Source organism: Falco peregrinus, chromosome 10, assembly GCF_023634155.1.
Source record: "Falco peregrinus isolate bFalPer1 chromosome 10, bFalPer1.pri, whole genome shotgun sequence".
NCBI classification, from domain to species: Eukaryota; Metazoa; Chordata; class Aves; order Falconiformes; family Falconidae; genus Falco; species Falco peregrinus.
This window is the reverse complement of record NC_073730.1, coordinates 3,577,433-3,599,143: the sequence shown is the minus strand read 5'-3', so window position 1 is coordinate 3,599,143 and position 21,711 is coordinate 3,577,433. Positions and strand designations below refer to the sequence as shown.

The following is a 21,711-nucleotide window of genomic DNA, read 5'->3' as shown; positions in this document are numbered from 1 at the left end:
TGACACCAATCCAAGTCATTTTCACTGCAACATCTAGCTATAGACATTCAAGTCTGGATGTTTCATTGTACTCTTAATTAAAACCAGATATTGATTGTAGTCTACAGTTTACTGTAAGAGTATCTTCAGGTACATGAGAATTCTGATGCTGTAGCATTCTGCTTTATGCAGACTAACCTTGTCTTAAGGAAAGCTGAGTTTCTAGCAGTCAGCAAAGGATGGAGAAAGGTGTCAGTATATATCCAGATGAATTTAGGTCTACACAGAGTATGGATCTTGGCAACTCAAGTCTGTCCCCTGAGTCCAGGAGAGTTTGTCTTCCAGGTGCTGGCACCCAGATAAAGCATAAAGCTAGCACAGATAAAGCCATATGTAGTGTCATTGTCCTTTCTATCCAGACTGAGTCTGGCTCAGGTCATCTAACACATTCCCAGCCGATTTTTCTGATGGACACATCCACACTGCTATACTGCAGATGAAAAGTATCACTGGCCTGTGACGTTAAGAGCGCAGTGTCTCTCCATTCCTCTGAAATTCCTGCAGCAGAACTCCTTCAGTCCACGGCTCCTTGAAAGAAGGCTGTGACCCAGTTCCTTTTATTTTAATAGGTCCTTTATTTTAGTAGACCCAGAAATCTTGGGTTTATACTTTATACATTAACTGTCTCACCATTGGTTATTTTAATTTTCCTCTCCAGGCACTGAAAATGCTGAGGCAAATCAAGAGTATCAGAACAACAGCCAAGAGAGCTGGGTGCAGCGAATGCTGATGGCTTTGGTGGGTGATAGTGCCCTTTTCAACACCAGGGAAGGGCGTGCTGGGAAAGTGCACAACTTCATGCTGGGATTGAACCTCAACAGCTGTTACCCGCTCTCTCCTCTGGCAGAGCTTCTTACTCAGGAGTCCGTGGAGGAAGATGAACTAGATGCAGCGGTTGCAGGTTAGTTTGCAGAAAGCCTATGTGGCTGCGTATTCATTAGTAAAACCAGAAACTTGAGTTCTCAGGGTGGTAACATCAAACTGTGAGGCTTACGACAGCACATACCTGAAGGCAGGAGAAGGGTTCTGTAGTGGCAGTCGTTAGTACTGATCAGCAGCAGAGGTTTTGAGGTGACTGGGTATTTCACAGGGCACCACGCAGTGACTGCTGCCTTACTCCCCTGTCCCCTGGCAGAGCATACAGAACAGTCAGTGCCTCGTGGAGGGGAGGTGGCTCTTTAGGTCTGAAGGAATTGCTGGCTGAGTTGACCGAGCTGCTTTTGTGCATGGTGCCCTTCATTAAGGCCACTTTCTCACTCTCTTGGACTTCTCCATAGGGTATCCTGTGTTGTTCCTTTTCTCTTCCTGGTTCTAAGCCTTCTGGTGGAAATAAAACCTTTGCTTGTTCTACAGGACTTCCCTGTTGCAAAAATTTTGTTGCCCTTCTGCTGACTTTGTCTCCCTCTGAAAAACCTGTGGGAGCAACACACTTTTTTACTTCTGGATCCTTGCTTTGCTGACACCATGTTCTTCCCGGTGTCACTGATCTGTCAGGTGCATTCACATTTCACATGTGACTGATGTGTAGGTGCATCTGCACCTTTATGTTGGCTTAAGCAGGAATGAGGAGGCAAAATAAGACTTTCAGAAAAATGTTAAATTTACAAAAGAAACTCAGTGTCTTCCCCCACTCCATGAAGTATGTGGTGTCTGAGACGGTAGCTGCAAAGAATTAGGAATCACGTTCAATTAGCAGTTTGAAGATTGGCTATAGACAGTGTTCATTACAATCTTCTCAATGAAAGCCAATTGATTTCTTAGTATTCTTCTGGCACTAGAGCTTTTTTTTTTTCTTCCTCAGTAGGTAACAGAACACTGAGCTAAGGGTATGAGTTGCCTTATAGAAAAGTTGCATCCCGGTGAAAATGCATGCTTGGTGGAGCCTCCACATACAGTTTCTGTGGTACAGACTATAGTGCTTCTAGATTATTATGGATCACTACTGACATCCATCAAGCCAAAGAACTACAAATCTCTGAAAGTGCTGTTCCTTCCATGTTCCTGTGCTGCAGCACAGCACTGCCAACCATCCCTCAGAGTAACAGTACTCACTTGAGCCCTTATTTCTGTGCAGAGGAAAGAGATTGTACTGGCTGGTCGTTATGCAAGAGTAAATACCAGATGTCATTTAAAAGCTTAAGCAGCAGACGCGCTCTAATTTGTATTTGTTAATGTAACAAATCCCTTTGAGTGGTTGTATAGTAATTTCCATCTGTACTCCACTTTCTAAATATTTTTATCATCTCAGAGGTGTTTACAACTGAGTAATCTTAATATTTATAGTAGTCGTAAAAGAGGCAGGAAAGCGGGTAGTAAATTACGATCGGAAAAAAAGACAGTTGATGAGAATTTTGCATAATTAAGACAAGTGAATAACCTTCAGAATCTACTGTCAACTTCCTGGGTTTTAATTCCAATTGAATTAAAATGCTGGTTTGACAGAATGAGCCTGCACCTCTGAGGCAATTACTTTTGAGTGCCTGAAATTTCTTTGGTAAAATGTCTGGCAAAACTTTGACATAACTCCAATCGTTTTAGTGTTACCTGAAGCCCACACTTGTAAACCTGAACTAACAACTTGAGTCTAACAGGTATGAGTGGTTGCAATATTATGGTCAAGAACTGTTAAAAAGCCCATGAAATTTCAGTAGTTAATATAACATGTAGTCATTCAGTAGTGTGATAAGTGTATCCACATTTTAATGCTGTGAATTTTGCTAACGTATGTACGAGCCTAGGAGCCCAGAGGAGTAGACAGGAAACTTTGGTGTAAATCTAAAATAATTGTGTATTGCCAAGGCACTGGATGCATTTAAACTTTGCATATTTATTCCTACCACTAGCAGTTTACCTGTCTGCTTGAGTACAGAGAGAAGTCTGAATTGCTTTAGGACTTACTTTCTCTTTATTACCAGACACTCCAAAGGAGAAGTAAGTGAATCGGAAAGGATACCAATAATACTTTACATCTCCAGTTGTCTTGAACCTTCTGTAGACCCACTGGGTCGCGCTGCAGAGGATGAACTGTGGCAGACCTAAGCAGATGCTGCAGTCATTACTGCGGATTCAATTTAGGGCCTGCAGTGCATGCAGACGGGATCTCAGCTGCTCAATCAGAAAGTCAAATGCTTGGCTTCACTTTGCTACAGGTTCGATTTATGCTGAGCATTTTATTAATTGATCTCAAATAAGCTTTAAAACTTTACACCCCTTGACTGATGTCATTGTGAACTCAGAGTTCTGTTCTGTGCCTTGATGTTATGACACACCAGAATCACTTGAGAAAATGCAGAGTGAATAACAATAGGGAAAAAATAACTCATAAGCTCTGCTTCCTTATTTCAGTATTTATGGAAACTGTTACAGTGGATGCATGTCAGCAGCAAATGCCCTTTTCATCTCCCATACTTCCATTGAAGCTGCTGTCTGTGACAAAGTCTGGTCTCTAGAACATGCTCTTTCTTATTTCCAAACAATTCTTAATATCCATTTGTGTATCCAGTTACTGCAAATCAGGTAGGCGTACTGCGCTGGCTTCACACAGAGCTGTAGTCATGCTTCTCCCAGTTTGCTGTTTGATGGACTTCTCGTAATACAGATGCATCTTTCATAAAAGCAGTCTGCACGGACTGAAAATTCATGTCCCAGGCTCTCAGAGGATAAATACTTCATCCAGTCTTCATACCGTTTGATGAATAACAATGGACTGACTTAGCAGGGCTGCTAGAGTATATGGAATGATTCTCCTGGATTCATGTGTTGTAAAGTACAAAAATCCCTAAACTTTCTTTTCCAGCCCTTCAGCATAACTACCACACAGGTTATAGAGCAGGTGGCACTTCTTTTACCGTCAGGGATACTTACTGTACGTTACATCTCTCCCAGGAGCAATGGCAGGCTCACCTGCAGGTCCTGAGTGGCAGTCGGTCCTGCCTGCTCTCCTTGTCTCGCCCAGTGCCGTGTGCTGCCTCTGGCCCTGGCTCCAGACCCTGTGTGCATCAACTCGGCTCACACGCTCAGTCTGCCTTTAAGGTCACGTCATGAAAATAACCAGATTGTCTTCATTGCTTTTGAATTCTGACCCTGTAACATGGACACAAGTTGCATTTTGGGACTTTTCTTCTCAGTTCAAAGATTAGAAATGTACATCTAAGAGGAATTATAATAAAAAGGAGAAATTCAACTTGCGGTTTTTTCTGTAATTACAGAAGAACCACAACTAATAAAAACAATCTGTGTGGTCATTATATATTTATTGATGGCATTATGATATTTTATCATTTCAAATATCATACGATTATTATGATAAATTTGATTATAGAGTCATGAAGGCTGTAAGCAATAGGAACTGTCTTGTTCTTCGATGCCTTTGTCATAGGAAGTTTGTGTATGCAGTAGCATACCTATCACAAACATTATGAGAGGTGGTACTGTTGTTTAAAGGATCACTGTTGACTTTAAAATTCAAATTTTGTAAAATAAGATAATACAAAACTTAAACAGAAATGTTTCTGCTATTTTTAGAAATCCTATTGAGAACATGGGTTAAATTATATTTGAAATGTTGACATTAAAAAAGGGGAGGAAAACAAAACTGGTCTACTTGTGCTAAAAGGATCTGTAGTAAGTGCAGTTTTTTACCAGTGTTTTTAAAATGATTAATTTGATAGACATATGTTTTCATTGATTTATGCTAATCCATGGTTATGAATTATATCTGGTTCTAAGATAGGTCTGTAAACACACTTAGCCCTTTAGCAACAGGCAATGATTTGAAAATGTTTTCTCCCTTAGAAATCAAAGCAAATATTAGGAAACCGGTGCCTCATTTCTTATCAAAGTGCCCTCAAGTAATAACAAAAAATAAAAGGTCAAAATATGAGCTCTGAGAATCTTTTTGCTGCTCATAACAGTGTATTTTTCTCATGGATCCTGGAATGATAGGTACTAGAGTTTGAATTATTTTTGATGGGTTTACTTCACGTTAAAATATCTTTTTCAGATTTCTTCCATTGCCAATAAGTAGGTGCTAGAAAGTTTAATTATACAAGAAATAATTATATCATTCTATCCAGCATTCCTTAGATTACACTGCCCTCTACAGATATGAGCATTAGTTTTTAGTTAAAAGGCAAAAACATGCACTGGAAATATTTTTAAGATTTAAAGCAAGAAATTACTGTCACGAGGAAAGTTTTAAGTACTTCAGGGATCATTTAGCAGCACCCAGAGACTTGGGTAAGTGCAAAGACACTTAGGAAAAATTGCTTGTTTTTTCCTGAGCTGCACCCAGGGAGTATTTGGGTTAAAGGGGAAACAACATCTTCTTCAGCCCTCCGTTTGGGCGTTAGAGATAGACTATTTTATACTATACCATGACAGTAATAGTGGTAAGGCACTTCCATGTAATTCTGCCCAGTGCTTAAATTTCAGATACAGATATGAGTTAGTTTATTTTTGTTCCTAGCCTAGTAGTGAGTATGATGTCATGAGGTTTGGTGTAGGCTGAAAAAAGGACTTGAAAGTCCTAATTTTACTGGTCAGAAGCAGACACAGACAAGCGTCACACAAGAGCAGAGCCATGTTAAGGATTTTTAGGCAAATTTCAGTTATTTGGGGAAGAGGAGCTGGGAAGGAACCTGGGGAAGAGGTTTGGGCATGGGTTGTAGGCATCTGTCTCCTTAACATCCCATAAACGCTTTCCTTTATGTATGGGTTGTTTGGGATGATGGGTAAGGGTGGGAAGGCTAGGGTCAAACCTGGGCATTTGACCCCTTCAGTTTTGCCTCGAGCCACCTCAGCTTCTGCCTGGGGACAGGACGTTTGTGTACTTGACCTGTGACTTCACTGAGGTCCCTTCCAGCTCTGGTTTTTTCATCTCATTTTGCTGCTGTTGAGTGTTAAGGTTACACATGAGTTTGTGGTATGTTTAGCTGGGATACTGTACATTTTAAATTCTGTGGAATCTTCAGTACTTGGGGAAACACTGGAAAGCCCATCAAAACTTCAGTTCTTAACTCCTGTGTTCCTGTTTTGTTTTGTTTTCGTTTGTTCTGCGCAGATCCTGATGAGTTTGAGAGGATATATGAGCCACTAGATGTGAAGAGCAAAAAGATTCATATAGTGGACAGTGGGCTTACATTTAACCTGCCATACCCACTTATCTTAAGACCTCAAAGAGGTGTTGATCTCATCATCTCTTTTGATTTTTCAGCAAGGCCAAGTGATTCCAGTCCTCCTTTCAAAGTAAGTAAGACAGGCCATTCCATTCTTTGTGTTCATAAATATAAGCTGTCTCAGTTTTATTCTTCCAGCCGGTTTGGTTGCACATTTCATGGTTCCAGAAGGCCTTAGTGCTATTGTAGTAACAGCATTGGAGCAATTTGTTTCCACGTCAAGGAGGAATATTACGTTCTGCCTCAGTTCCTGTTTACATGACTCACATGAGACCACTGACACAAAGGAGGCTAATACAATTGGTTTGAAGTAGTAGCTTTTTTGTTTTTATGGAAGTCTTGCCTTCATGCTTAATTGCAGAATTTTATTTTATGTCAGTATTAAACAATTAAGTAAGTAATTTTACCATTGTGCTAGTGCTCTAGGTCTGTACAGCTGTTCTCCTCCGTGATGCTGTGATGTGCATGTATGGTTTTCTGTCATCATCTTGCAGAAGTGTGTCTCAGTCACGGTGGTATTGTTAAATATGTAACATTTTGGAAATGGGGCTAACTGTTCATTTACATCTCACTATGATAATCCCAGAACTGGTGTAAGTAGGATTCCTAAATCCATTCAGGCCAGAACAAAGCAACAGCAGAAAAATACAGATTAAATGACGTGGCTGTTTTCTGTACAGGCGTGGAAAGCACAGCTGTCAGTCAGTACAGCCTGGGCCAGCCCTGTATCCAGACAGCTCCAGCAGGAAGGGTTAAGGTTGGATCACGTTGGTAGCTGATGCAGAAGCAGCAGCACTTAGGAAACTATTGTGAGGTTGTCAAAAAAAGGAGGCAATATTTATCTGAAACCCAAGTGGACTTTCAAAAATAATTATTAAGGAAACCAAGAAAACATGCCTGTTTGAGAAACAACTGGCATCCTTTGTTGCTTTACAGACAGATTGTAATTAGAACAAACAAGACTATTTTTTTTCTTCTTCTTGCTATCAAGGGACAAAACCTCCAAACAATGTTAGAAAATGACAGCAGTAGCAAAATGAACTCTAGATCAGTGTTGTCAAATGCAAAGAAGAACAAGTACAAGATTCAGGAGAATAAAAAGGAGTAACTTCTGTAATCTCTGGGTCTCTCGGGGACTACTTGGAAGAACAGAGCACTGAGAAGACTTACTAGTGCTGAGATCTTTCATTTTTCCTTAATTGACTGAATCCCACCATCTGTTTCTTCCTTTAATTTTCTATTTGTTTAAGAATTTGTCTCTTTTTTTGTCATGACTATTTTCCCCATCAGCTAAATTCACTGACACAGTATTACCATCACCTCTGAAACATCTTTTTCCTCCCTTCATTAAGGCTCTGCACGTGAGTCTGTGCAAAAGGCAGTGTATAGTCAGCTCTGTTGCTCTTAGCCTATGCATTGAGCTTTCTGTCTCCGTCAGCTGCAATTACCTGTGTTATTTTTGGGGACCATACCGTAACATGGAGGGACTGACTGGAAGTCAAGTGGTATCCCAAAGGTTTTTCTGTAAACTGTAATTTAAAAAAGGCAAAATCCTTTTATGCAAGAAAAAATGGTGGGAAAATTAAATGATGCCTTAGGTTTTCATGAAGCCAGCGTTGAAGGGACTGGTTCATTATTTCCGAGGCACAAATATGTGTATAGTAAAAGGAGTGGCATAGCTCCAGCTAATACGCAAGTATAGTCCACAAGCAGAGGCTGTATGCTAATGGCCTAAAGGACAGAAACCAGTTTTGTTTACTGGCTGTGCAATCCCATTGGTTCTGCTTGCGTTACAAAGAGTAATTGCCAGTTCAAGACTTGGCCTGTAGCTATGGTAGCACTCTAATATACTTTTATTACTCCAATACATAGGAAAATCAGCCAGCTGAAGTCAATGACTCTACTCTTGTTTCATCATTTTACACCCACGATCTTTTAATCTCTTGCGTATCCAAAACAGTTGCCCAAAGAAGGGTCCTATTTCATTCAAAACCAAGATTAAAGATGTTGACCTTCCCTCTCCTCCCTCTCACACGCCCTTATTACATGCTTTTGAGTCATTATTTACAAATTATTTTGTTTACTGAGTTGTCACGAGGAAAAAAAGCCTATTTTCCAGATTTACTTCTTCCCTTAGCATGCTTTCAAATGTTGTTCTGTCTGTGATGTGACTGAACATAACAACACGTGGATTGGTGTTTATTAACTCTCATTGGTCTCCATAGCACTGATACTCAGTTTGCAAGTAAAAGTAAGGATGGTTTTTTTTCTGGCTGTTGGCTCTGTAAATTCACCCAAAGATTTATGTGACAGGCCAGCTCTTTCCTTCCTGTGAATCAGCGCAGATGGGGAAGATTGGGCAGGCTGAATTAGGTGCTCAGTTTGCCGTACTGGTTCATCTGTGCAAAGACTGACTTGATCAGTCCTTCTGCTATAAAGAAGCACGAGTTATTAAAACCGCTTCTAGTAGCGCGTGTGACGTGTCTCCACAATAAAACCTCACGTTGCAGCGAATGCTTATATGCACCTGAGTCTTGGTTATCTTTTCAGGAAATTTTGCTTGCGGAAAAATGGGCCAAAATGAACAAGCTGCCTTTCCCCAAAATAGACCCAAATGTATTTGATCGAGAGGGCATGAAGGAGTGCTATGTTTTCAAACCAAAGGATACCTCTTCGGAGAAGGACTGTCCAACGATAATCCATTTTGTTTTGGCCAACATCAACTTCCGGAAGTACAAAGCTCCAGGTCAGCGCAGAGTTTCTGATGCTAAATCTAGCTGTTCCTTTGAAGCTTTATAATGGCATGGTGATTATATACTTGAAATGTTTTAGCTCTGAAATAACTCTGAAGTCTGTCGGTAGCGTTTGGGGATTTCGAAAGAGCCATTAAAAAATAATACAGCAAGTCCTCAGACCTAACATTTAGATTGTGGTTTTGTATTGATCTGTATGCAGGCATTCCAAGAGAAACACAGGAAGAGAAGGATTTTGCAGACTTTGACATCTTTGATGATCCAAATACACCATTCTCTACCTTCAACTTCCAGTATCCCAACGAGGCTTTCAAGAGGCTTCATGATCTAATGGAGTTCAACACCCTCAATAACATAGATGTATGTATGCCAGTGTGGAAGGGGCTTGAAAGGTCTAGGTTGTTAAGGGAAGGTAGGTGATGTGAGTAAGATAAGTAAGATAAGAGCAAGGCCCTAAACGTGCCATACAGAAGGTACAGGGGGTTACTTCAGTGTTTGCCTGATGATTATGACATACAGAGTACCTCCCGCGCTTAGCTGTGCCCCTTGCTATTCTCAAAGTTGAGGCCGGATCAAAACCCATTATAGCCAGTGGAAGAAATCTGCTTTATTTTAATGAGGGCTGGAGTGAGTATACCCCAGGTAGGTTCTTCATGAGCTTGAGTAGAAGCAGCATGCACAAACTGTGCCATGGTCAACTTGCATCCTTCCAGCCTGGGAAGGAGTGGGGGATCCAGTCGCTGTAGGTAATATGGTGGCTGGAGTTACCTGAAGAGAATTGGGTGACACACAAAGAATTAGGTGAAGAGAATTTAGTCTTTTCACTTGACCTCTGTTTCTGAAGTACTGAAACACCAGTGTTGTAGGGAGTATTGCCGTATGTGATCCTCTGTCAATAATAAACCACTAAGCAAATATGCTGCTGAAAAGGCCAGAGGTGCTTTCTGGTGGAGATTAAAAAAAAAAAAAAAAAAAAAAAATGTCTAAATGGTATTTCTGGGGCTAAGCTTGATGTAATAATGTCACCACCTTCCAAACAGAGGAACTATTAGAGCGTAGCATGTGTGCTTTTCATAATGTGTGAGCCTGTGCTTGTTAGGATCCATTCCAATACATATTCTTTTCTGATTTGGTCTCTGTTTGGTTTTGCTGTTTTTACCATCAAAAGCCCTGCAGGGTAGCTGAGCAAAGGTGACTGTGTGGGATGGAGACATTATGTTCAGGATTGTATACTCAGTTCTTTATGCATGATGATTTTCTAACTGGAAAAAAAACCAAAAAACAACTTGGCAATTTTCTGTAAAGATCTCTGGAAATTTCTTTATCAACTAACTCGGTAATGGTTATTTTCAACTGGTACTAGCTGTAACACGACACCATGATCCCAGCATCCATAGAGCGACTTGTCATGTTCACAAGTGTAAATGATCATCCCAGATAAAGAAGTGATTTTTTTTTTTTTCTCAGCATAGTAAAGAAGTCTTGTTACTTCAGGACAAGGGAGCCAAAAGTGGACATTTAACCTTTCTCAAGATAATAATTATTTCCTATATCCTTTAAGTATGGATTTTCTCAGTGTTGGTTTACCATTCAGAATTTCTTTAGGATTTGGTTTAAATGGTGTATATTCATGTGTGACTTCTTTGACGTTAGTGGTATCCCATCATATCTTTATTAACTACATTTAAATCAGTGGTTTGTACAATCAAGTAGTATTCATAATAATACTCAGCAATCCCGTTGTTCAGTGATGGAGCAGTGCTAAAAGTATGAGCAACAGTAGTTCATATCTAAAGGGCTCTTTTCTGTTAATAAATCATTAAGATGTTAATTATTTCCCTGAATGACACGTTGTTCACCGTTTTCCAGGTGATCAAGCAAGCTATGATGGAAAGCATCAAATACAGGAAAGAGAATCCATCTCGCTGCTCCGTGTCTCTTAGCAGTGTTGAAGCAAGGAGATTCTTTAACAAGAACAATCTTAACAACAACCATACGTAGAGGATGTGTCCTAGGTCCCACTCCTTCAAGAAACTGGTTCTGTCTTTATAACTGGAGGCAAAAGACATTATCAGAGCATCACTGCTCCCGATCAGGGCTGTGCAAAACTCCTAAAACCATTTTCTTGTGAATTTTTAAGTTTCAATATAATTTTGTACTTGTTTGTTTTTTTTTTTTTTTTAAACTAAAAACACTGAAAACATTTCAGTATGCTGATATCCTTATTTTAAAAACTATGGAATTAGTGGGTTTAGTCTATGGTCATTGGGTTCAGTGTTTGGTTTTTTTTTACAAAATTTTATACACTGGTTTCTCATAGTGGGGCAATTGTCTGATTTGTAATTGATGTATACTGGGCATATCTTGAAACTTAAGATGGAATTAGAAACACAATAGAAAAAACTGTAGTAATAGAGACAATAGGTATACCTGGGCTTGGTCCAGGTGTATGATACTCTACTTTCTATCAATGAGATTTCCTCTGACTTTGGTTTGAAGTCAATAATTGCTAACTACTGCTAGGGAACAGGAGCTCCCTGGTATATTAGCTGCTTGGCTGCTTACTAGCTCTCTTAAGGTTGATTTTACAATACTGGAAGAGGTTTTGCTCGTTAGTAACCATTGGCTATGTTGGCCTTACCAGAGCTCCGTCATCAAGCTGTGTTTCTAATTTAACTTCTCTTGCCTGAGTGGTGTCTCTTTAAAAAAAACACCCAAACTTTGTTACCAAACGGGGATCAAAAAGATGTGGTTTATACATCTTTGATATTACAAGTAGGATCCTCAGCTGGTTATTAATGCTAGTAGAGCTTTTGTGGCTGATGCTAAAAGAATCTGCTCTTGAATCTTTTGATCTCAAATATTTTCACAGAAGCTGAACTCCACTTTTTCTACTACTATTTAAGAACTGTGTATCCACTCAGCAAACAGTCCAACCTCTTATATTTTCCACATTTATTCCACAAAATTACATTGCTTGAATTCCTGAGCTAGTATCACCCATGTGTTAAATTATAGTTAATTCATGTGTTTCTGACCAGAATGTTTATAGAGAAATTAAAAGTGATTTTGCATTTGATCATGATTAAAAGCATCACATTTCTGCAAAGGGACAGTGGCAATGTTTACTGGGGATAGATAAAATGTTCCTAGGTAAGAATGTGAAGTAGTTCATGTCTTCAGGGCTATTTTTAAATAAATGTATTTTTAGTACATTGAATAATTAAAGACCGTGCACAGACATAGATTATTTTAGTACCATCTCAACAAGGATTGAGATAACTCTGTAAATGCATTGAAAAATGCAGTCGTGCCTCCGAAAACTTCCAGCCTCCTTTGAAATGATGTAGTTGGTAAGTGTGCAGGAGTCAGGAGCCACGCATTGTTGGGGCACTTGGCTGGCTTGTTTCATTTTTGTAAAGTTTGTGGGATTAACCCTTAGTGAACACATCTAGCAGTCCTGGCAGTTGTTCCTTTAGCAGCTTGCTCTGAGTTTGAAGAAGATAGTGGGGGCCAAATAGTTTAGTTCAAGGTGAGATTGCTGCCTCTGGGAGTTAATGCAAAAGAGCAGATGGAGGTGTTTGCTGAGGTGAGAGGGGAAAAACACATCCCCAGCTGCCCTACAGGTCCCTTGTCCAACGCTCCACAGCAGGTGGAGAAGAAAAGTGCTCCTTGCACTGAGATTATCATCGTGGTGAAAGCGCAGCATGTTTTAAGGAGGCTCATTTGCAGTGTCGTGGTCGGAAGGTACGTGTGTTTCTCTTCAAGGTCTGTAAGTGGAATGTCAGTCTCAAGGTTTCTGTTGCCATTAATAGGGTTCAGATGTCACCCCCTGTTTCTGGTCGGGCTGCCAGGACCCTAGCAAGCCCAAAGACCATGGTCGCAATGAATGCCATCACTTTGCGCAGAGGCTGAAGTGTAGTTCATCTTTTGTTTGATAGTTTTCTGACAATTTTTACAATAACTGCTCATTTACCAGAGTTTATTGCTAATTCAGTGGCTATTCCTTTTATTGTGAGTTACTGAGCTATTTTAATTGCTAAAATCTGTAAGCCCGTGCAAAGGGAAGTAATTATAATGCATTTCTTTTAACAGCCATTGATTCATCCCTCCTTAAATCTACATGCAAAGTTATGTGATTAGTACCATTTTCTGTATTGATCCACAGATTTTATTTCTGTTTGAGTTAGTGCATGTTTAAAATCGAGAGAAATTAAGTTCTCTTAGTGCTGTATAATTTAATAATTTTCAATAAATTTTGGAATACAGCAGCAAACTGGTACCATTATTTTATTGTAATATTTTCTTTTAATGTTTATTTTTCCTTCTGTTAACATAATATTTTTAAATTTTATTTTATAATATGTACTTACTCTGTTTTATGGAAGTGTTTTATCATGCTTTATACAGTTTATATTATCACAGTATTATCAGACAATAAAAAATAGAACTATATTTGGCACCTACTGTTTTCAGACAGTTTATTTTGATCATTTACATGGTATTTTCACTTCTGTTGTGAAGAGGTGGTGGAACAGCTCGATGGTATGTGGAACGTGGTGGGACAGCTCTCAAGCAGGAAAGTCACGGTTTTGCTTGTTACTCTTTTTGGTTTGGATGTCAAAGCTACAACATTTTTGGGCAGCTCAGTGCGTGGGGCCGGCACATCAATCCATTTTTATTCCTGCTGATACATTTTGCTCTGGGCTTTTTGCCAGATTTTTTGTGCTGTCCCATTAAGAGCCACCACGGCTAACTACAGTATGGGGGGGTGGTGGTGGGTCTTTGCTGCCTTTCATCTCGTATTTCTTAAAAAGCAGGTGAAGGAGGGAAGTTCGTCCACACCTGTCCAGATCAAGTAGCTGCTGGCCTCTTCCTGCTGCTTGCTGAAAACCAGGAGCGGTCTGTCGTGTGCAGGGAATTCGGAATGCAAGGGCATCATTCTGAGAGAAAATGTGCGAATATTTTTCTCCCATTACTGTATGGTGAGTAAGACTAAGAGTCAGCTATGACCAGTAGATCTAAGAGGAAAATGCTGGAGTCACCAAAGGCTTGTGGTCTGAAACATCTGTGGCGGGAGCAACAAGTGGACGTGCACCAAAATTGAGCCGACGCTGCTGGGACCGTGCGGTGCTGCAGGTCCAGGTGCAGGTTTTCTCATTTTGGAGCAGAGTGTCTGTTGGCCAGGGCTGGAGTCACTCTTCCTCTGCTGAAATCAAATTTGTCGTAAAGAAGCCCCCCTAGCTCTAACTTGTTCAATCATTTGAAGTGTCTTGGGCTCTCCAGAAGTTCATTGGTAATTTCATAACTGTGATTTCACTACAGCCTTGAAAAAAAGCCACTTTTAATTCTGTGTCCATAAACTTCAAATGGAAAAAAATCCATCTTAGTTATGATTAGAAACTTAGAAATTGAAACCTTATTTCAGTTCAGCAGCAGAGCAGAATACTTGGACTTACAGTCTTATCACACATTATGTTAAAAATTGCATCAAAGGAGAATAACAGTGCAGGAAAAAACCCCTTTCACTTCTGATGTGAAACCAAACATACACATTTTTTCCTTAGCATAAAAAATACGTCTTCTGTTACTCATTTTCCCTTCCTTCAACCCCTGGCTCATCTAATTTATGCCTGCAATATTTTTTTTCCAACCAAATGCGTTATACCTAGGAGGCAGTAAAAGGTGGGTTTAAGGGATGAGTTATTTCAGATGTCAGGAATTACTTTCAGTGATGCCTGCAGGGTATGGAAGTGCCATCGTGCTAACCCGGAGTGACTGCAAGAAGCTCAGCCTTGCAGGTGAGCGCAGCCCCCAGGAAGCAGACCGGATTGTCCCCCATCCTGCACCAGGGACACCTGGCCCCAAAGCTGGTCCTGGGGCTCTGGTCTGCAGGACCTGCCAGCGTCCCCAGCTGCTGGGACCGGCACCTGAGGTCTCTGCTTGCCTTTTCTCATCAGCAGTGGAAGCGAACACTCAGAATAAAATCTGATTGACCTGGGAAGCATGAGAGCGTAAGAGCGGTGACCTCCAGAATGTTTGCATCAGGAAGAAGAAAATTTGGCAGGGAAACAGGGCTGCAATGAACGCACTTTCTGGTTTGAGCCAGCGTGTTTTGTCTGTGGGATGGAACTTGAGAAGTCGCTGCAAACGGGCCGTGGCATTCTCTGTAACACAGCCTGGATCACCCACGGATCTGTGCTTTTAGAGCACTTCCAAGCTGCTTTTGGAGGAGAGCTGTTCATCCGCTGCACACAGAAACGGGAGGCAGGGGAGTGAGTTGCGCAGCCGCGTGCATTTACATAACACATGCTCTGGTGCTCACTCCGAGCAAGAGCATGTAGACGTCTCCCTGAAGCTGTAACTTCACCCATCACTCTTCCTGCTTTTGCGCTTCACGTATGGGCTGGGTTTGTGTACTGATGTGACTCATCCAGTTGAGTTATATACACTGGCCCTTCTCACGCTAGGTGAAAAGTGAAGACTCTCATAGTTCACGGGCAAGGAATTCCCCATGACAACAAAAACATGAGACTGCTTTGCATGTGAAGAACGAAGAACCGGGGCAGTGTGGTAACCGAGTTGACATAGCGACTTGATGCAGTATTTGTTCCAACAGGAACAGGAATTCCTGGTGTGGCCATGGAGCCCTTGGGAGCCAAGCCGTGCAAACTTGGCTCCAGCAGAAATCAGGGACCAAAGGGCGAGCCAAAGGGCTTCTGGTCTGGTGAGGTTTTGCCAGGACATGTGTGGGAATAGAAGTCCCAAAGCAGGCAGCCATGAGCTAGGGGGGACCCCAGCATGGAAGGAGACACCCGAACCCCCAGTGTGGCACAAATACAGCTGGGTCTGGGAAATAGGCGAGGGAAAACGGAGTGCTGAAAGGGAAAGCCCAGCTGCAACGGGGCCACCGGGCGCTGGTGCAAGGGCTGGGTGGGAGGGATGTTGGATGTCTGATGTCTGCAGAGGGGAAACATGCTGCTGGCGCTTTGGGCTTCCCCACAGCTCCATCAGCGCCTGGAGTCATCAGTCCCGTTTGTGAGGTCTTTCCGAGACGTGTCCAAAAAACCTCAGGGAATTTAACGTTGACCCAACTTTATACTTAAAAAATACTTTGCCTTTATTCAGAACGATGCTGTTCCAGTGCCTCCTCGTTGAAGCCCGTGGCCGAGCTAGAAGTAGAAACCTGAGTGCTTTGGGATGGTTCTGGCCTTTGTGTTTCCCTCTACTTCTCAGCCAGGTAAATTTTTTTAGGCAAGTCAAAAAGGAGCAGGGAAAAATAGGTAGCTCTGTTTTTACTCCAGTGTGAAACCGTAACTTCTGCCACTGCAGAACAAGCTACATAGGTAAAACGTTACACGTTTTTTTGGTAACCATTTTCTAATTTAGCTTCATATATGCTCATTGCCCAATTTTCTGGACAGTGTCACCGGGATGGATGGATGGGGCCAGCACTTGCTCTGCGTGGGAGGTGGAAACTCACATCTTCTGTAAGGCAGGTCAAGTGCTTAAGATGAGGAGGTTAATGTAGGAGGCACGTTCCACATCCAGCTTGGGCTAAACAAGTTATAGACATTTTGTTGCCAACATGTTGTTTAGGGTGTGTTCTGGAAAATATGAAATGGAATTAACGTGATGACATTAAAAGACATTGAGGCAAGTATTTTGTCAGCGTTTTGGGGAGGTAGAAACACTGATAATTTGCAGCTGTGGATTTTACAAATCCTTCCTTCTGGTCCCATTTTGCTAAACCCTGGGGATTTGCTACAGGACATTTTTGTGTTATGGTTGAACATTGTTTATGACACTAACTAATCCGTGCTAGCTGTCAACAGAAATAGACACGGCCTGAACAGCCGATGGGATCTGCGCGCTGGCAGCTGCGGCTGTGAAAGTCTGTCTGTTTACCTGCAGCCCCAGGGCTCCCGCTTTCATCTGGGACGCCGCGGGTGATGGCTGTGGAGGAGCTGTGACCGTGTTTGCCCACGGATCGCGGCGCAGGTTGAGCCGATGGGAGCAAAGGCTGAAGCGAGGCAGACCTGGAGCAGTGGGCAGAAATCCCACCGGTGCCGCAGGCCGTGTGCCGTGGGCTGGGCTGCGTGCCGTGGGCTGCGTGCCATGGGCTGTGTGCCATGGGCTGCGTGCCATGGGCTGTGTGCCGTGGGCTGCGTGCTGGGCTGCGGGCCGGGCTGTGTGCCATGGGCGGACTTTGGGGTTGGTTTTGCTGAACTGTTGCAGCTGACGAAGGCTGGGAGGAGCAGCAGGCCGGCAGCCTGCACCATGTTTAGAATTTTCCCCTTTGCCTAATATAGCTGTTGAAAAACACCAATTAAGTAGTTTTGCCTCCCGTAACCTCTCCTTGTTTTGAACTGGTGCTTGTTTGACCTTGCAGAGGTCCAACATTCAGCAGTGCTGATTAACTCCCATTTGCCATTCCTCCCTCAGCTTCGAGTCTCTTTTAATGTCTTGTTTAAAGCCACATTTTCCCCTCCATTTTTAGGTAGACAAATCTGTTTCAAGTCAGTTTAGAGCAGGTTTCAATAACCCACCAGACCGTAGACCTTATCTACTGTTAGCCCATGCCTGTGGGTCTTTCTCTTTCTTCAGGCCGTGGACAAGGGCTTGCCAGCCTGCCATTTTGATAAGTGAGATATAATCATTTGGCATCGGAAATCCTCACTGTCTTTACCAGTTGCTTCCTTTTCTTCCTTTATTTTTTTCTTTTTGGGCCTGGACCGTTCCTTCCTCAGTCTGACACGCTATGCCAGGGACGCGCCGTTTGCCGGCAAGCAGGCAGTGACGCCAGGTGCAATGGTGGCACACGTGTCGTGGGAAGACTGTGCCTCTGCGGGCTCTGGCAGCAAGGTGCAGAACCTGCTCACCGCTGTTGTATGTTCTTAGTTCCCCAAGAGGAATGTCTTTGCTCTATTTTCCTTATCATTCTTCTGTGGCGCTTCTGAGACAAGATACAAACAACTAGGTTATCAAAGTGCCTATAATTAGTAGGCTTCATTAAGTCACAAATGGGTAATAGTTGTATCCGGCAGTAGAGGAGTTTGTGCAAAACGTGGGTCACATTATCAAATACGATTAATAGCGATAGCAAAAGGTCAGAGCTATTTTTCTTTATTCCACAGGGGAACGGCTTAAAATTCAGCTGTGAGCTGGGCTAGCCAGAAGACCCAGCGGCGGGGGATGGGGTGGGGTGATGGAGCATCGGGCAGCTACATGGTAGCTAAGCAGCTCTGGATGTGGCCATAGCAAAAAAACCTCCAACAACCAACAAAAAAAAGGTTTCTGGTTCACTGGAAATGTTTATGTTTTGCAACTTGCTTTCAGTATGGAAAACAAAGAAGCGAAGCGTCTGGCCAGCACGCTGGCCCTGTGGTCACCCTGGGAGCAGCCATACCCAGGAGTTTTGTTGCTGTTTCCAGCTCCCCTGAGGAGCTGCTGGAGCCATGGCATCCCCTGCCCTCATCCATCCCCTTCGGATGCTGCTCTCACACCGCAGCCCTGGCCCAGCCAGGGCTCGAATGTGGCACTTCTCTGGTCCTTCTCTGCACCAGATCATCAAACCCAAGGTGTTTCAGTGGAATACGTGTAAATAGCTGTGTCCCCAACGTCTCCAGGGTGCAAGGAGCTGGAGGCAGGGCTGGGCATGAAAAGGCTCCACTCCTTCTCTTACCCATCGTAGGTAAAAGCTGCCATTTGCAGGGTGCTTCAGATGATTTCTTTGCACTCATACTCCACAAAAACATAGGAGACTGTAATACATCATTCACTTTAGATTTTGTATTCGCCAAGTGGAAGTATGCGGGGGAAATGAGATAATTGTCTTTTTTGCAAATCCTGCCTCTTCTCCACCCACTTCTGACTTTCAAGCTGCTTCACAAAGACAGAAATCTTCCCCTTACATCCAGCTGCCATGAAGCAAGAAGCTGTTCAGGTGTTTGAAACAGTTTTAAAAGTTCTCCACCAACTGCTTGAAATACAGGGAATTCAGTCTTCTAGGTGAAGAACACAGATATTTATGCAGTTATATACATATATCTAGAATTTGTGTTCAACCTATGAACTGCCATTGCTCAGGAGAAAACCGAACCTACTTTTCTTCTCATCCCTGTAGGCCAGTGTACATTTCCAGCTAGAGGAAACATTAGGAGTAAAAAGGGTTATTGCCCTGATGTTTAGTTTGTGTGTCAGTAAAGGCAGCAGAGTGCCAGGGTCGGGGTTTGTCTTTTTGCTGGTAAGTGATTTGGTACCAGTAGTGAGAAGGGTGAGCTGCGCACGCAGTGAAATGTGATGAAAGGGACCATCTAGGTTTAATAAAATGGCTAAAAACTGGGAGACATGAAAAATAGGTAAGCACTGGTATAGTGTTTACTATAGCATTTATAATATATTTTTATATATTTTTATATAACTATAAAAAATATATTTACTGAACATAGGAGGGACACTGGTCTGGCTGGTACGTACTTTACAGGCCAACACTGGTAGACAGCTGCTCTCTGTCTTCAGGGCTGCAGCCTCCTGTGTTCCATACAGCACACACTAACATAGATGTTCTTATGAGCAATGATAACTAGCTGCCCACGACATCAGCCAAATTTTAATCAATGAAATTTCAAAGGCACAGACTTGGGTCTACAGTTCTGTTGTACACCAAACCCAGCCATTCTTTCTTCTGCCGTGAGTTCCCCTCCTGCCAAACCAAGGCAGTTCTGACCCCTCCCTGACACGGCATAGCCTGGGCAGCAAGGGGTCTTTAATCAATGGTGGGTTTTTTTTCTTTTTTCTCCTTTTATTTAATGCTTTGTTTTTAAAGCACGTTTTGGTGCAGTGACTTAAAAGGATTTACCAGGAGAGATTTAGACTGGACTAATGTCATGGCTGATGTACAGAGGAGAAAATAGGTCAGCTAATATTGGTGGAGCTGATGGAAATAAAATAAGCCCAGGAGCACGGTGCTTCGTGCTGCAGCCGGAATTGTGACGTGTGGATGGGGTACGTGAAGGCTGCCGGGAGCTTCAGCCACAGGTGGTGGGTTCCCTTCGTTGGCCAGCCACTGTAATCTGGTCAAGGAACACATGTGTCATCTAAACAACATTCTCCAGACATTGTCTTATTTCTCAAACAGAAGTTAACAGGAAGGAGGGAATGCAAAAAACAGCCAGATGTAAACCCTGTGGCTCCTTCCGGGGGTGGGGGGGGGTGGGGGGGGGGGGGGGGCGGGCAGGGGGGGTGAGGCCACAGCACTTCTTGCAGACATGTATCGTGGCGGCTAAGCTGGAAAAACCTGCACAGAGAGCTATGCACGGAAAGGTTGGTAACTTGACCCTGGCATATAGACCCGAAAGGAATTTGCTGTTTTAAATCTGGTTTCCTTTCAAATCAAAATGAGCAGTCAGAGTCCTGTAGCTGCACCACTTCTAAACAGTTCGCTTTGATCAAGTTTTAACATTTCTCTCCAACGTAAAATTTCAACATTTATGTTCTACAGTGTGATGAAAGCCAACCTTTTTGCTACGTTGTGTAATTTAATAAATGTCAGATTGAAAAATTCGAGTTAATTGAAATGTCTTTTTATAATTGCCTGTGATGTTGTAAGATGCACTTAGCAAAAAATGTGTTGACTTAATGGATGCAATTGAATCACGGTTTTCTGATGGCAAGCCATCACAGTGCAAAACAGCCTTTGCTAATATTTTCCTAGTTCCCTGTGTGGCAGGACACTGTGGACAGCTCTTGCAAAACCCAAAGCTTTGTTTTATGTATCTACAGGTAATACCCAAGTGACGGTCTTTTGCCTTCTAAGTAAACACAGGTTGTTTAGGAAAAATTAAAAAAAAATAATGAAAATTCAGCCCTTATCCCTGGTAGAAGGAGGAAACGGTGCTCCAGTGCCTCCCTAGTGCCAGCTTCGGCTACTTCAGCTTTTGCATCACCACCGTTCCCTCTCTCCTCACTGCTGGAGGCTGATGGTTTTAGCAGAGCGGTACAACCCAGCGCAGTAGGGGCAGTGCCGGTGAGTGATGCGCTGCTCCCCAGAAAGCCTGGGCAAGCTGCAGCCTTGCTCAGCCTGCAGAGGGGATAGGGGCCTTCCCCAGGGTAGCACAAGGCGCTAAACGCTGTGATGTGTGAGCTCAGAAAATGGGGGTTTAATGATTCATGAGTTTTCTCTTGGATGCACAAACACCCTTCCTGCAGCAGGACATTAAGGCTAAGTGCCTCTGAGCGATCTGGTCCCCGTCAGGTGAGGACGTAACCTGCTGGAGCTGAATGAGTCCTTCCCGTGACTCAAGGACGGGCCACCACAGAATCAGTCCATCAAGCTGCAAAAAGAGCTAATTAACCTTGGAATAGAAGTAATTTTAGTGTAAAACTGAAGGGGTTTCACTCTTTCCTTACGGTAAGCCATGTCTGCCAATTTGTCATAAGTTTTTTTCCAACAATCTTATCCCAAAATGTTTTCTACTTCTCAGTGGTAATTGCAGTAAAAGTAATTGTAAGTCTAGGGGTTTTTTTTTTTCAGTAGAATGTCTACAGATGAGACGTTCATGAAGGGATTGTTGAACAGCTATGCATTTTGTGGATTCTGCAGTTAAGTTTAGGGAAGACATGGAGAAGACGTTGTCAGTGCCTCCATGGGCTGAGTCCCTGAGCTCAGCCTGGTTCGCTCCACCTGGTAGGCGCTGTTCAGGACTCAGCTTTTTTAATTAAAGTATGGTTATTTGCTAAAA

The 21,711-nt window shown here is 42.6% G+C and overlaps 1 protein-coding gene across 1 annotated transcript in view; it reads left to right on the top strand.

The window, feature by feature from the left end:
• Nucleotides 1-13,435, top strand: part of PLA2G4A (phospholipase A2 group IVA) — an 86,091-nt gene extending 72,656 nt beyond the window's left edge. Inside the window, exons 15-19 of the mRNA XM_055815244.1 lie at nucleotides 698-940; nucleotides 6,101-6,285; nucleotides 8,766-8,961; nucleotides 9,171-9,328; nucleotides 10,838-13,435. Of these exons, the coding sequence (XP_055671219.1) occupies nucleotides 698-940; nucleotides 6,101-6,285; nucleotides 8,766-8,961; nucleotides 9,171-9,328; nucleotides 10,838-10,969 (914 nt within the window). The 3' untranslated portion in view covers nucleotides 10,970-13,435. The remainder of the gene's footprint in view (nucleotides 1-697; nucleotides 941-6,100; nucleotides 6,286-8,765; nucleotides 8,962-9,170; nucleotides 9,329-10,837) is intronic.
• Nucleotides 13,436-21,711: the final 8,276 nt, after the last annotated feature.